The 16888-nt window shown below is 41.6% G+C and overlaps 1 protein-coding gene across 1 annotated transcript in view; it reads right to left on the minus strand.

Moving 5' to 3' along the window:
• Positions 1-16888, minus strand: part of PLXNA4 (plexin A4) — a 1016639-nt gene that overhangs the window by 211491 nt on the left and 788260 nt on the right. Inside the window, exon 18 of the mRNA XM_078677443.1 lies at positions 6924-7017. Coding sequence (XP_078533569.1) covers positions 6924-7017 — 94 coding nt within the window. The remainder of the gene's footprint in view (positions 1-6923; positions 7018-16888) is intronic.

Consider the following 16888-nt stretch of genomic DNA (forward strand, 5'->3'; position numbering starts at 1 on the left):
AAAGCTACTCCTCTCTGATCAGGAATTACAGTTTAAAAGTATATTAAGGAATTCCCAATGCTGGCCTATGAGAGAGTTACACTTCACAGTAGTGATAAACGAAATAGGTTGTTTGTTACTTGCAGGACATGCCAAACATAAAAGTACATGTCCTACCTTTTACATACACAGCACCCTGCCCATAGGGCTACCCAGGGCCTACTTTAGGGGGGTGTCATATGTCTAATAAAAGGGGAGTTTAAGACTTGGCAAGTAGTTTTAAATGCCAAGTCGAAGTGGCAGTAAACTGCCCACACAGGCCATGAAGTGGCAGGCTTGAGACATGGTTAAAGGGCTACTTCTGCAGGTGGCACAATCAGTGCTTCAGGCCCACTAGTTGCATTTAATTTGCAGGTGCTGGGTATATGGTATACCACTTTACAAGGGGCTTACAACTGAATCAAATATGCCAAACAAGTGTAAACCAACGATACCATGCTTAGAGGAGAGAGCACATGCACTTTAGCACTGGTTAGCAGTGGTAAAGTGCCCAGAGCCCCAAAGCCAACAAAAACGATGTCAGAAAAAATAGGAGGAGGAAGGCAAAAACTTTGGGGTAACCTTGCATAAATGGCCATTTCCAATGCCTGAGATAAACCTGTGTTGACATTTCCACTGCCTTTCCAAATTTGCAGGTGGGACGGACCATTAATAATGGGGAAAGTGGTGGGGGGGAATTTACATAATTTGTTGTATCGTTATTAAGAAAATTTCAACATTTATGCAAAATGCTGATCCATCATTTTGGTCGCGAAATGCATCTTCACGTCAGTTTTTGGCATGAGCACATATTCAAACCAAAGCACAGCAAACAACAGCCGCTAGAAGTAAATGTTTATTGCAAATTGTACATTTGCAGTACATTTCTACCATGAATGGCACACAATTACGCAAAGTGGTGTAAAGACGTAAGAAAAATAATTTTGCGCAATACGAAATTTTGGAAACTACACAAACTATGCCAGTGTAAATTAAAGTTTGCGAAGGCCTATTATAAAATTTGAAGGATGCATTTGGAAACAACTGCCCTACTGCGAGATTTGGAGCATGGAAGGCCTTTGGCTAAGCCATAGTGTCATTACAGGGTCATATTAAAGGAACAGCATTGCCTGGGCACAGGAGAATGGGACTGGCAGGCTGTGGTCAGATTGTGGGACTGGAGTGCAGTTCTTTTCTTTTCACCAATGCTTGAAATGGAATACAAGAACCCAAAAGTGCAGGTCCTTCTTGCATATTTCGCTGTTTTGCACGTTTATAGATGCAGTGTGAGCCGCACTTGTTTATTCATATATTAAAACCTTTGTTTGGATTTTAATCGTAATTCCACAATATCCTCTGTAAACAGCAGCCGAGTTACATGGTTCATGTGGAAAGCGATCAAGTGTCTGTTTTTGCAGTTTTGTGAAATGCTTGGGCATTCCGTTGTGTTCTAGAAATTTGGTAAAAACCAAATATAATGATTAGAATAGAAGCAAAGGTATGCCAAAAAAATACAAAATGAATTGTCTATGTCTGGATGAGGCGCATGCTCCTGCGACTTGCTATCTCTAACACTACCCTGAAGTCTATTTGAAGGCAATCATACTACCGTCTAGGTTCTTTAAATCCAAGTTCATAGTTTCTAAGATTCGGAATCTAATAATTGTACGAGTGAAGTGGTTTGTGGTAGCCAATGAATGCTCGAGATACCAAAAACAGGCACCGTGCTGCAAAATGTGCAAGAGGTACTCCTGGAAATGAATATTGTGCAGTGGGTTGTTTTGGATCGGCAGCTCTACAGAGTACCAGGTCTGGACAGGGAACAGCCAACTGCCATGGCGATTGCTGCCCAGCCGGGCCTGGGCGGGTGCTAGCGAAACACACCACTCCCACTTTTGTTACAGGGGGCCAATATTGCAGTACTTCTGCATAACTGGTCCCCTGGAACAAAACTGGCTTCCACAGGCACAAAAGCGGCCCCCACCCCTCCGCCCCCGGGGAAATGCCTGTTGGCCGCTACGGCCACCCCAGCCCTGCACCGTACACAATGCTCTGTGCCAATAAAAAGAAGGGGACCGTTTAGCTCCTGGAAGCCGATTCACCAGGGCTCAAGGAGGGAGGAAGCCCTGGCTTTCGCAGTCTTGATGGAGGACTTTCTGCCTTGTTTAGAGATCCCTGCTTGCCAACAAGCCACTACAACTCTTCCTATAGCACTGTAAGTTTATTGAACAGTTCGCATGTTTAAAACCCCCAGATTTGCAAACATTTTCTTAGAGAAAACAAATTATCCTGATGCACAGGGAGTTTTTCTCCCTGCATGCAGGAGCCATTCTGCATTTTCTCTCCCCATATCAGCCATTCTTTACACGGCAGATATGGGCAGGGAAAATGAGTAATGAATGCCTAGCCCTTATGTGGCAGGCATCTGCCACTATAACCCAGGGGGTCCTGTGGCAGATTGGCCATTGGATCAGAGATTACCACCTGCAGATGCTGCTTAGCTTTGACGATGGGAACTCAGTTGTTTCACCACCTCGTAATGGGGTGGGTGAACCGCCGATTTGCTGGAATGGAAGGATAAGCCCTTTATTAGAGGGCCTTCCGATTGGCCTAGAGAGCTTTTTCTCCCCAGTCTGCAATTTCGGCACTGTGGTACTGGTACTGCTGATTCAAGAGATCTGATTGGCTGGCCGCAACCCTAACCATAAAGTTGCAGACTTATTACTGATCATGGGGACTCTGGCCCCATGTCATGAAAACGTTTTTAAACAGGGCATAAGGGGGCAGGGTATTGGACACCCTGACCCCGAGGCACTTGTACATGGCACTCAAAGGGACCCTCCAGGAGGTTAAAATAAAAAAACATGTTATCCTATGGGCCCCAGTGTAGACCTCCTGTGAGGTCCCGACATACTCCCAAGGGGGCTTCCGTCCAGTCTTCCACCCTCTGGTACCAAAGTGCTGTGCAAGATTCCCCAAGGGGTGTAAACTTGCATGATGGGTATCATAGTACCTGATTTTTTTATTTACCCCATTGCTGCTGGCAACGTCCAACGGCCGTCGCATGCACTACCTCGGTAGAGCTGTGCACGTCCGTTGGACGTTGCGGCCCCGCCCGCGCAATAGAATGTTCCGCACTAGCGCGGAACGTTCAGCACAGGTAACGGGTTAATGGAGAAGAAAATGCGGGTTGGGCGCAAAGGGGGGTCGGATGCCCATGGAGGAATTACGCACAGGGCCAAACGCTGTGCACAGAAGGGACATTGACTGTAGGTTGCCCGAGAGGGTTGCGTGAATGCTAAAGTTTGAATAGGATTTTAAAAAATGACTAAAATTCACATGAAAAAATCAAAGGTTAAATTGATGATATAGTTAGGTATTGTAAGAAGATTTAAGCTTATGTTAAAAAAAAAACTTGCTCACTGAAACAAAACAAACAAAACAAAGGTTAAGTGATGTTATAGTTGGATGTTGAATTGAGATAAAAACTAATGCTTAAAAAACAAAAAGCACTGAAATTCCCAAGTTATAATTTACTGAGCTAGCTAACACATGATACACACTGCTTTTGAACTCACATATTGCATCACTCATGACAAGTTAATTAACATCATTGATTAACCTTTTCCATGCGTCGGACGACCCCTAGCCGTCCGACGTTACGGTGGGTATGTGGGTCGGACGGACTGGGGTCATCCGAACTGCACACGGGTCAATTTTTTCCACACCGCGGCAGAATGTCCACCGGGGCGAAGCATTTAAATTACTTATGACATCATCCAGTCATTCTGATAGCATCCTATAGGTTTGTGAATTCGAAGTAATTCACAACCCTACACCTGCAGCTAATTTTCTATCACCAATCATGTGATAAAGGACACAACATTTGACAACATGCTGGACACCTAACAAACAAAATGCTTCCATAGGGTTTAATTTGGTCACCCCCCTCCACACGAGCCGCTCCAAAACAGAGTGTGTAAGCTTAACATGAGCACCATCTTAAAGACTTCACTTGACCCGGAATGTTAAGTGAAAATGTTGGCAAGTATTTATTTAACACTGATAAAACATCTTCTGCAGGTCCTTTAGACAGCCATCCATAGTTTGCTAAAATACCCTACACACATTCTTGAGGTTAGCACAATGGCAAACAGCCTTAGAGACATGCTTGCAACCTCAGTGTGAGTTAAACCATCTGTAAGTGGCTCACACCCACATTCTATATCTTTGACATGCAATGTCTGAAAATGTTCAGTGAAGTTCTTGAAATAAACATCAACACTTGATACCTGTTCTTGCTACATACTGTTTATTGACTAGGCAACATGGGCAGCCACTGATGGAGAATCAATTGTCAACAGCAACTTTGGCCTCTTGCCCAGATTTTTGCAACAAACTTCAGCCTTAAGCCACAACCTACTTAAAAACATACCTCTGCAACTCACATCAAGCACACTCAATCATTAACTTGTTTAACATGGAGTACTACTTGCACCCAAATGTTAGTGAATAGTGCACCATATACATTTCAACTAACATTTACCTCCAGGACTTCTGATTTTACCATCCTATGCACCCACACATGCACATACAGAAACTCTATGCTGTGCACGACTATGGTGTTATCAGTAGTATCAAAAATTATATCAATTGAGATGTCATCAATGATGTCATCAATGATGTCATTAACACCATTAGTGATGTAATATATGAGATAATATTCAATGGCAGGGCAGTAAATTATATCTTGCAAATGTCCGTGTTTTTTTATTTTTTAGCCATTGGTTTATATCTAATTTCAACATCTAACTATAACGTCATTGTAACCTTGGGATTGTTCAGTGAATATATACACATACATACATATATGCATGAATTCAACAATACAGATTATTTCTAAATGTCTGTAGCGATACAACTCAGAAACCTAATATAGGCCTATACATAATTCATTCCTTTTCTAAACTCTAATCAGTAGAAGTAATATTCAGGATGAGAAGCAGAAAAGCAAAACACATTGTACTAATATCTTCCAACACTGAAAAAGGTCTCATTCAGTCTACTTGGATACAAAATTGTCTAGGAGCACCAGCAACACAATTATAGAAAGGGAGACCACTTATCATTATATTTGTTCAACTTAATTGCATTCATATTCTCCGCATTATCCATTCCAGATGTTCTCGCAATCACACCTATCCGCTTTTTACCTAGGAAGTTCAGGTTTGATTTAATTACTGTGCATAACTTCATTTTTTAATAGACATTTTCATTTTACTGTGAACAACAACAGAAATAAAATTGATTCATGGAACACAGAGAGGACTGGTGTTGGAATAAGACACAAGGCATTGATTTGAACATAACTTCTCAATCAATACCATGGTATCCGTAGATTTGATTTTCAGTAAATTTTACAAATATAAGTCAGTTTATACTGAATCGAAGTGGACCCAAAACAGTTGGCATGTTCATCAAGTTTTCAGAATAATTGTATCATCTTTTGTGCAGTGTTGGTAATCAATACATGAAAACAGAATCTTTGTTTCCCTTTTGATTCTCATATTCTTGTACCAGGTTCTCAAGTTTTACAATGTTTTATATTTTTCTAAAGTTATTCTTTGTACATTGAAGCAATCATTTGATTGGTATATGTTTGATATGACCACCCATTGCCTTGTGTTCCCCTTCTGCCAATGGAGTGTCGAGAAAGTGTCAAGAGTTACAAGAACTCTTACAAAGGGCACATTTGACAAACCTCGATATTCTGAAATCTGTGCTGCACTCTACTTCATTTCATTGTTCTTGACACTTTAATACTCACGCTGAATAAGGAAGAGACTGCTGTACTTTACCAAATACAAACAGGGCCATAAAACCAATGAAAATTTGGATGAAAAATTTTTTTTTTTTATCAAAAGCAGGAAGATGTCCAAGTAATTTCAACATCATTCGTAATTTGTGAGCAACACCCCTACTCTTACTTCCACTGGCCTTCATTTCTGTCTCCTAATCACATACAGTTGTGCATTTTAGGATCCGTTTTGATATGTTCTGAAAATGTGTGAAGCCATACTATTTCTTGTAACACCCAATATAGCCCTGGCATTACTGAAACTGACATTACGTACATTCAATGTTGAGGTTACACTATTTTCGCCATCATGCCAGAAGGAGAGTTATCACACATTTCTCTCAGGCTCCATATTCCCAAATTTAAATTCATCTGGCCCATCATGATTTCTGTGAGCTAGTCCCCTGTCAGTAAAGAGGCACATCTTATCCAGCCAGAAAAAAAGAATACGTTTCCATAGAAGGGGTAATAACGTCTTGGTGTTTTTCTTCACAGCTACGGTTTAGACATTGGAATAGATTCACAATTTATTTTGCGGTCAGTGCATGTGATTTATTATTGTATTGCTCATAATTTGAGCCAGGAGTACTGCAAGAAGAAATCACATCACATTATTTGTCAATTGGATACAAAACTATTTTGTGGACAAACTTCTGCTGATGTTGCATTCTCATCTGGCCCCCACTCCTTTCGTTTTGTCTAATTATGAGTTGGCTTCAGGGGATTTTCCTCTTGAATCTTCTCCTTTGAATGAGTTGGAAAACGTACATCTATTGTTGTAACTGATAATTTGGTTCTCATGATTTGCTTTTATGTCCTTTATTTCTGCTTGTCCTTTACAACAAATATATTACATTTCTAATTGTAAGTACAAATAAATGTCCACACCTTAATTCACATTACAGATCTGGAGAAACAAAACAAACTTGAATTGTCAATGCTCAGAACAGTGGTGGCAAATGCTCTTACAGGAGACCCAGTTGCTGGTCAGTAATAGATATTTCATGACATTCCAGGATTTACTAATTTCACACAGTTGACTACTTACATTGATGTGTTCTCTTCCGTTGTACTTCGCCCGTATTTGCGGATTCTGGATGACATCCAAGTGCGTACCCCATACTGCTATAGATGTGTTCCCACTACATAACAAGAAGAAAAGACATGCAAACTTCTTGAGGCATTCCGAAAACTGGTTTCTGTCACATTGTCTATAAAGTTGTGAATAGTTTAAACACAAAGTGTGGCTCATGTAGCAAGCTCCTCCATCTTACCATACACTGTAATTTCATTCTATTCATAACTAAACAACAGCTTTCTGTGTTTTAGGAAAGGCAGTTGTGCTCATAAGTGACCTGTTGCTGGAAAATAACATTGGATAATCGATCCAAGTTAGGTGATCAAGCTCGACAGAAATGTGCATCACAGAATTAAAGCAAGCATCATCTAAACATGGCTTAGAAAAACAATAGCAAAAATCCTTCCTTTAACCTACTTCATGGAGCAAAACTACAATATGCTTCCAGTTCACTAATGCACATACATTTTGGAGAATGTTCTACACTTTAAGTCGCCCACAATCTTCTAAATAAATATACGGCTTACACTACACCACAATTCTCTAGCAGACCACGCTGATGGACTTCCGTTGAGTCAAGCACCGATATATAAAGGAAAGTGAATCTCTTTTGAGAAGATGAGTGCTCTGCAAGGTTGTGGTTTACATTGTAAGTGAAAACAGTGTGAATACAACACACCCCTGAGAGAGATATGATTAATTTGACAAAAATAATAGGTAAAAGGGCTTTCTGTCTTTATTAAGGGCACATCACGACTGCCAAATGCTGAGTTGCCAAATACCAAGTTGGGTGGGATTTTGCCTCATGTCTCTTTCTTTCACAACCCTAGCTGGCTCTTAATCTCAGCGCTGCAGGCTCTTTCCGTGCCTGCTTTCTTCCTTTGCCATTCTTCTTCTATCTGTCTCTTCCATCAACTGTTTCACTTTTTAACCTTTCTATCTCTTCTTCGGGGCCAAAGTCTGGTCACGAAAAATATGCCACAGATCTCCAAAATAAGTACTGATGCCCCCCAGGTGCACAAATTAAGCTCAGTATATGGGCATTCTTTAGCAACAGTACTGGTGAGCAGGAGGCTACCTGCGCGGGACTCGGCCTCAATGGGACTGGTGACAGTTTCTGCTTGGTCAGATGAATATGCCAAGCACATGAAGCTTCCTGGATTGAAAGTGAGTTGATCTACAGATGAAGTATGCAACTGGAGTTTGGTAAAAGCTCACCCCACACCATGGTGTGCACTCCTGAGTCCTCGCCTGGACAGTGCCCTGATAGACCGCGTAGGCTCAAATTTGTCCAAGAGCAGGAGAGCTTCAGGCTTTCCTGAGGGGGGTTCCGTTTAAAATAGAGTAAAGAACTTCAGTTATTTCCGAAAATTCAAAGGTGCAGCAGAGGAAGCGCCCAGCTAGGTTGCACCCTGATGACATCACAGGAAATGAGAAAACACAGACCCAGCCCCAGTCAATATGAAATTGCAAGCTTGGTAACTCACGCCACAAAGCCTACAGGTTAAAACATGGATTTACAAAGATTACAAATGCAAACTGACACACAAATACGAAATGAAAACGCCCTTTGAAAACCTGAGGCAGTGATAGTTAACAGACTCAAGACTCCTGTTAGCAAAAGTTTAGTTACAGCCATTCCTACAAGTGTTTCAAACTATTCCATATCTCTACCAGCTACCTCCTGCTTGTCGCAGCAATCGGAGGAAAGAATGACTAGTGTCTTCAGGAATCTACTCTTGTATGGGTATCAAGTTATTCCCCATCTTTCCACACCTCCGTACAACAAATGCGCATAAAGGTAGGTGCTACAGTCTTTGGCATGAAAGGTCTCCTGTTTACGGATGAGGCATGCATGTTGGGGGAGGGCCAGAGTGCAAAGTGAGAGAGGCTTCTCGATACCTAAGACTGTATCCAGTACATGCAGTAAACTTTCCTCAGCAGCATCTGGGAGCTCTTTTTTGGGGAGCTATACAGTTATTGGTGGTTTCAGTGCACCACACACTAACCTCCCTGCATACTGTCAAGCATTACTGATGTGGCGCAAAGAGCATTTACCATTTTAACGCACCTCACAGTTATTGGTAGGCGCTCGCCCCTTCCTTGTGTGGAGTTGAACCAAAACTGGCGAGAGCAGCGCATCCTGCCATTAATGTCATGGTGCAGGGTGAAGGTCTCCTATGGGGAGTGTGCAGTCTTCAGTGACCGCTCCACACTAAACACTGGAGCCTAGAATTAATGTCAGAGCTGGAAATAGGCTCCTGTGTCCAAGGACCTGAAGCGTGTCTGCAGAAGGGTCCTCACTCTTCAGAATTACTCACATCTGGACAACCATGTTTGCACTGGGCTTGCTACCCCTAGCTTCTGACCTATCAAATTGATTAAAATGGCTACACGGCGCAAACGGTGGAGACAAAGCAACAAAACCAGAAGGAAACCTTTATGCACATACGCAGAACAGGAGGATGTCTGGTTCCTTTACTATACCTAGCTGAAAAACAAAGCGAGTAGAGACGCCATAGTTTACTTTTAGAGCTTTGTATGGCTGATGGCATTTTTTTAGATTCACTGTGCATTGGTTTTTACTTCCTTTGAAACACATACTCATTGTTTCGGCCAACCAGAGCTCAAGGTTGGACCAGGTGTGCGTGGGAAGAAATGGCAGAAAATCATGGACTGCAAAAATGACCTGCATCCGGCCTCTTTAATCAATTGGGTGTATCATCAAATCAGCAAGTACAACACGGGTTACATGCTGAAACACAATATTCGTATAGCTATAAACAACCATACACATGTAAGCATCGGAGAGCGTAATTGAGACATCTGCAGAGTTGTCACTTCCTCTGCAACACACACCACGCTTCCGCCTGAAATGGCTGACTTGTCATTAAATTCTGAACTTCTCCTTCCCTCATTTTCTTTCTGACATTGAAAAATGCAGGCTGACAGTCCCCATGAACCATTAAATAAATGTCACCACAGAGCTGCTGATTGAGAAGTGGCAGGGCTCCCTCGACAACCACAAGTAGTGTTTTTATGACCAGCGGCACGAGGTGGGAAGAGACAAGGGGGCGGCATAATCACCTTCCACCTTGGCATGGAAAAATTGTAATAGATTTTAGACCTTTCTTCAGTTCCAGAATCCACTACAGGATTTATGTTCATAATATCGCAGCTCACCGTCTGATAGAGTGGAAAGATGCATTCCCTCAAAATATAGCCATTAGCCACAGCCGACTATCTACTGAATCAAGCATAGCCCTTATAGTTGCAAACCCTTGACTTTACAATCAACCCTACTGATTAACGTTTCGGCTATACATCCAAGGGATATGACTGATACTCCACCCTTCATCACATGTGCAAATGGTATGGTCCTTTGTAAGTCACTCTGTGTCTTTGGGTCTAAACTGCCCTGCTCACTAAACTTTGAGAGGTCCTCGAAAAAGATCAATATATCAACAAGAGGACAAAGGTTTATAGCGTAATGTTCAATGAGATTAAACCTCATTCAGATCCACTTTCCTGCCTTCAGGATTTCCATTCTGTGCTGGAGACGACCAGGTCTTCTCAGCAGCCCTCACTTAACTCAAAGGCTTCTAAAACACAGTACCACAGTGGTTCATCTCATTCATATTTGACAGAGAAGTCTTCATCGAATGCACATCTTACTGTATAATATTCACTGCTGCCAACTGTAAAACGTCAGTCTATCAGGTGACGCTACAAAAACACACAGTAAAAATAACAAAATAACTTGGAGACATTTTTAGAAGAAGTGAGCTAAGATGCTATGTCTTTCATCATATTGCATAGAATACAGTCTAGCAATCTTTGCAGCAAAAGGAATTCCACAATGGAAGAAGTCAGAATCAATAAAATATTAAAAAAGAAGAATTCAGAATCAAGAAAATGTTAGGAGGAGTTCTCCTTATAAAATATGTAATACTGTATCATATACAATATTACATTCGGGGTTGGAATAAAAAATTTGTGTTGATCAAAATAATTAACTCTAGTTGTTTAGTCTTGTAAACTATGGGTTGGGTAGCACATGAGCATCCTGGCTAAAGGTCATTTTTTAAACAAAAGTTGCAACTTTGAACCCAGCGATACAGTTTAATGTGGTCGTGAACATCTCGAGCTGGCCAGATAGTCACATCTCTTAAAGTTTTTCCTAGAACTGGGTGCTGATAGGTCACCATTCCTGAATCCAAGATTTTCACCTATTCGGAAATATAGATAAGACCCAGCTTCTGGACTGTCATCTTAAAGCTCCAGGAGACCTTTAGGCCCTGTTTTCTTAACAACCATCCCGACTAAAGTGCCAAGAAACATTTAACTGTGGATTTCCTCCTTACATAAAACCAGTCCTGTTTGACTCACAGAATATATTTTTCTGTTGCGGTAATATTGAGAGACCATGGCCAAGCGATGCCAAGAAACGCATCACTGTTACTAGGGGAGGGCTGCTCTCATGATCCTCATTCGATATTATTTAAAGGGGGGACTATGTTATTGGTAAGACACCATTCAAAGTCTCCAATATGTAATGATTTTTTTACATTTCTCAAAGTACCATCCACTACTGCATTTTTATTTAGGGATCCTTCCAGATAAAGAGGTAAAAGCTTGCCACATTCACAGTTCTTATCAAGCTGCCTTCTTGCTAATCAACAAGATCAAACCAACCAATAGTGAATCCTTTGAGGTGCTAGAAGTTAGTGGATGAGACCAGCAACATGGTTTAATGTCCATCCTTTCTTTACAAAAAGCAGGAAATGCAGTCACAACCTGCCTGGTTGCCTGTGGCCTTAAGGTTGTCTACAGTCTCTATGACAATATCAGTCAGTTTGACCATAATATGAGAAAAAGATTAGTTGAAAAGATCTTGGAGGAAACTGTTTGGTTCTGTTAACATGTCAGAATCCAAAATGGCTTCTAAATATTCCTTGAAGTCTTTATAAGTCTATTGTTCGTCTGCCCGTCTCGCACCTTATGGGGCAGTTCAAAGGTCAAAGTTTATCATTACAATTTACATCACAAGAAAAGTACAGAACGATCTCCTTCTTAACCTTGTTAAAAAAAATGTTTGCAGTACTGGACTTTTGTGTCATAGTCAAATACATTCTGGGTGGTGTAGCCGTGTTTCGTTTCCAAGGACCTAACTAGAGTAGGACACATGTAATCAATGATTTGTAGGTGAAATGTGCAGGACAGTAGACAGTGTCCGTTACGACCTGCAGTGACTTGGACACCCTAATCGTGTTAGGGAACTCCTCTACAATTTCTAACTGAATGAACCTGGTGCCTGTCTCTTGATAACACGTTCCATGATCTTTGTGGGTGGAGAAAGAGGGAAGGCTAGCAATATTATTCTGGTGTGTTTTAACACCCATTAAAGTAACCACAATAAAGTATCAGAAGACAATTCAACTCATCTCTGCACTACGTGAATATTCAAAATTGGTAGATGAAATAAAAAATCATATTTTTTAGTGTGTGACCAGTAGGAAAGAACTTTGTAAATAGTAGGACTGAAAGAAAATGGGAACATCAGGATGGGATTTTAGACCAAGTTCAATAAATTGATTCAAAAACAAGATTTTTTTCAATCGGTCTTGCAGTTCGAGGTATAAGGTGCTCACTTCACAGCAATAGTTCAATTGTTATACCTTTTGCACTTTGTAAAAAGGACAATTTCACCCCCAAACCTTGCATATTGAGTATATTAAGGCATCAATGCAGGCACAGTTATAATTACTGAGTTCCCGTCACTTGTTCAACCCCTTTGTGTTATGATGAGCTTTGCCAATACTATAATCATGAAATTATGTGATATCGGATGTTGTAAATCTTGTATAGCTTTTAAGGTTTTTAACCAAACTAAAGTATGTTTGATAATGATGTGGGAGTCAACAGAATTTGTGGTAACTTCATTTGCCAAGGTTTGTGCTATGCTCTCATGAGTATACAAACTATTTTGGGTTCTTATATGGATGGCATTGCTCCACATGATAGATCCCTTGCGGCCCACAAATTCTCTTCAGTGGGGTCGCTGTAGGACTCCATCATTAATGCAGAGGATGGCAGAATGCACCCGGCGCGAGTTCTGAATTTTGAACAGAATAGTTTATCATATCTCAGTTCCCAATGACAGTCTGCTGCTCTGCACTGATGCAGTCCATTGGTTTTCTGCTGTTTTCTTGACTAATACTCATTCTCGGTTTGATTTGCAAGTCAAATGTATCTTCTTTGTTATTGCAGCCAATGTAGCAGTGGCAGCTTGCTACTATGCCGCCTGTCCAATGCGGGCCTGATGAAAGAGGCCTCGCAGTATGGACTCAGACAAACTACATGCATTTGGACTAATCTGAACGTTGGTATCGCAAGGATGAGATGGCCCACTTTGACATGAGATTGAAGAAAAGGCACTCCTAAGCCGTCCGTGTACAAATCAGATAGCACTCAAAACAATACAGATATATTTTTCTTTATGTAAATTTAAGTACAAGGCACAGCCTTGGGCAAAGTATTGCAATGTTGCAGTGTACACCTTGAGCTCACGGTGATCATGCTGGAATTATAAGGTAATGTATCGTTTTCTAAAACATTTAACAGATCCAGTGGTGGATGACGAGGAAAACTGAGTTTGTGTCTGGCTTCATAGTACTTTGGTCACTTCATGAGATTCTGGAACACATCTCCATAAATGTAGGAGATAGTCTTAACTCTCAAGTCAAAGTGGCCTAATGTGCTGAAGGGTAATGGATCACACCTCCACATGGTGTAAACACATGTGAATATTAACAGATGTAACTATTTTTAGGTACATCTACAAATGTACTTGAGGCTGACCTGGGAGGTAGCACATTCAGTGAAATATGGGGCATCTGCTTAGAAGCCGCTCCGTGTTTTACACTGCAGGTGGCACTGCTTGCACTTTAAAGAGGAGACAGAGATCCCCCTGCAGGCGGGTGCAGCGAATGATTGTACCTGCCTGCAGGGAGATATCTGGGGCGTTCATGGAACCCCCTTTCCTTCCTTCAGAGCGCTTCCCTCAGGCGGTACACTAACAATGTGCCACCTTTTTGTAGCACAATGTCAATACGCATCCTAAGGGCCTCTTTGCCGCATCCATAAAAGCTAGCAGGCACAGAGGCAAAATGAGTCTCTCATTTTCATGAAGCCACACCCCAATGCAAATAAGGGAATGTCCTCTAGTGATAATGCTAGAGCTACATGTGCACCAGTGTTATTAGTATTACAGAAAGCGTTGCACAATCATCTACGGTCCCTTTTGTAATACCATAGTGCCCTGGGATGCATGAGCGGACGCACTTGCCATTTGTGTCTCAAAGCTCTATGCATAATACAGACCTAGGTTAACTTCTGTCGATCTCAATTTTTTTAAGACGTATTTTATTGGAGCCAATTGACTAATGTTGAAGATGGAAGAAAAGCCAATGTCAGATACTAGGGCAACAATAGGGAAACCTGTGGGTCATCTCAAAAACAGCCTCCAGAAATGTCTTTGATGACATCCTATTTGTTGTACCTGACATCCTTTCTGTGGGTTCCCCCAAATGTTTTGCCTTCAATCCTTCTGTTTTTGCTGACTTAATTTTTGCTGGCTTTAGAACATTGAGCACTTACAACTGGAAACACATTTTAAAGTGCTCGTGCTCTCTCCCTCAAACATGGTGACATTTACTTACACCCAACTGACACATTTAATTTACCTGGAAGTTCCTAGTAGATTGTTACTATATGTACCCGGGACCTGTAAATTGAATGCTACTAGTGGACCTGCAGAATTGATTGTGCCCCCACCTATGTAGCCCTTTAATCATGTTTCAGGTCTGCCACCGCAGCCTGAGTGTGTCATTTTAAACTGCTATTTTGACCTGACAAAATGAACCCTTTGCCAGGCTTAAACCTTCCATTTTAATACATATAAGTCACGCCTAGGGCAGGCTCTAAACAGCCCAGAGGGTAGGATGCAGTGTATTTAAAACGTTGGTCATGCACTTTTCACTTTTACATGTCCTGGTAAAGAAAAATTCGTTGTTCACAATTGCAAGGCCTGGCTCTCCTATATGATAACATTAGTTAACTTATTACATTTGATAAGTGATGACTTTTAGTTGGGCGCTGGTAATAATGTTGAGTTTGGTGTCTAAAGAATTGTCATTTAAAACCCTCTTTAATGGTGAAGTCGGATTTAAAGTCACAATTCTGAAAATCGCTCCTTTAGAAAGTTGGTATTTTCTTGTCCCAACCATTTGGTGCCTGTAGCATTTATCCTGTGTCACATGACTAGTTGTAGTTAGCAGTTGGTCTTCATGTATTGCTCCCATACAGTGACACAAAGGGGGAATATGTGTTGGCAGGATGGGCCATCTATGACTTGATGAGGGGGATATATCTATCACCTACCATACTTGCACATTACAAAAGCTCTGTCGTCCAGTTTTCACTTATTCAGTCAGAACTGTTAGTTTGCGGGACAACATAAATGTTGGGATGGTACCAGACTGATTCCACTCCAACCATGGCCCATGCAGGTAAGAGCGGTGGGGCCGGGTTGGGGGGGGAGGGGGATTCGACAGACGACCACGTGGGAAAATTAAATAAATAATTAATTTTCCCTTGTTGCAGTCAGTTGAAATCCCCCCCACCGCCCCATCGCTCTTACCTGCAACCCCCTAGGGATATGTTGGCCTATAGACCTGCTACCTCACAGTGCCACTATAAGTACCTCGAAACCTGGCAAGGTTACAAATGGTTTTGGGCAACCTCAGAACTTGACAACCCTGACTCCGCAAGGAATCTTGGTAACAGATATCGAACCTTTTCGCTCAGTAACTCATGCTCACTCAGAAAGGTACAGAAGAAGTACACAAAGGGGCGTTTTCAATATGTAGTGAACTACTGTGATTCTTGTAAAAAATATATGCACTGAAATGATTAGTAGACAGAAGCAGTTAAAGTTTTTAGCAATATAAGAACAGTGAAAAGGATAAACAATCCCAACATGGTGTTAAAACAGTGTATATATGATGGCATATGAGTACTGGGTACAGTGTACTCCTACTAAGCACTCTCTAACCTAAATGCTGAGGGCAGGTGTTCGGCCAAGAACCCCATTGTGGATGACCTAACTCCCCATTACCTGAAGGCAAGGTATGTAGGCCCCCGTCTTGGTCATAAGTTGGATGTCCCTCCTCGCAGAGGGTAACAGGAATCAGCTGGGCTGAGACTCTGACACAGCAATGACCTTGCAATGACAGCAGAGTGCTTCTCTAATTTGAGCACAGAAATGCATATATATTTATATAATAACACCATCCGTGATTCCGTGTCGAGGGTTCAGCTGGGCCAACATTTTTTATTGTCTTTGTGATAGCCATGTTGCCTCATAGTTAACAAAGAACAACATATGCACAATGTGTTTTCAGGCCTTCTATTTAATGTTCAAGGTAATGTGATAGTGTACTTATGAAGTGGAATTGTAAGCAACGTGGTTTCAGAGAAACTAGTCCTGCACTGTTACCCAAGCAAATGTGTGTCAAAACTCTTTGTGTAGAAAAGAAGGCAAACTAAAAAAAAAGTGTAAATGTAAAATGGCAATGTTTGTTCCCGGGCCTAACCTAGCCATGTGACAGCTCTGCCTTAGCACACTCACAAAGGGTTTTACACAAGTCTTTTGTGCCCCCAGACAAGCTGGAGCCAGTGTAGGGTGCCAAGAAATTCCAAAACCTCCAAAATCTTCCAATACTTCCAAGCTGGTATCAGGTATAAATAGTGAGTCCTCAGACACAACTCTTTAGTAGACACCTGACCTACATAAGACTCAAAATGTCACTGCTGTGCTGCTCTGCTGCACAAGGGACTGCTACACTGCTGCCTGAGTGAGAAGGACCAAACCT

The sequence above is a fragment of the Lissotriton helveticus genome, chromosome 1_1 (genome assembly GCF_964261635.1).
Source record: "Lissotriton helveticus chromosome 1_1, aLisHel1.1, whole genome shotgun sequence".
Lineage (NCBI taxonomy): Eukaryota > Metazoa > Chordata > Amphibia > Caudata > Salamandridae > Lissotriton > Lissotriton helveticus.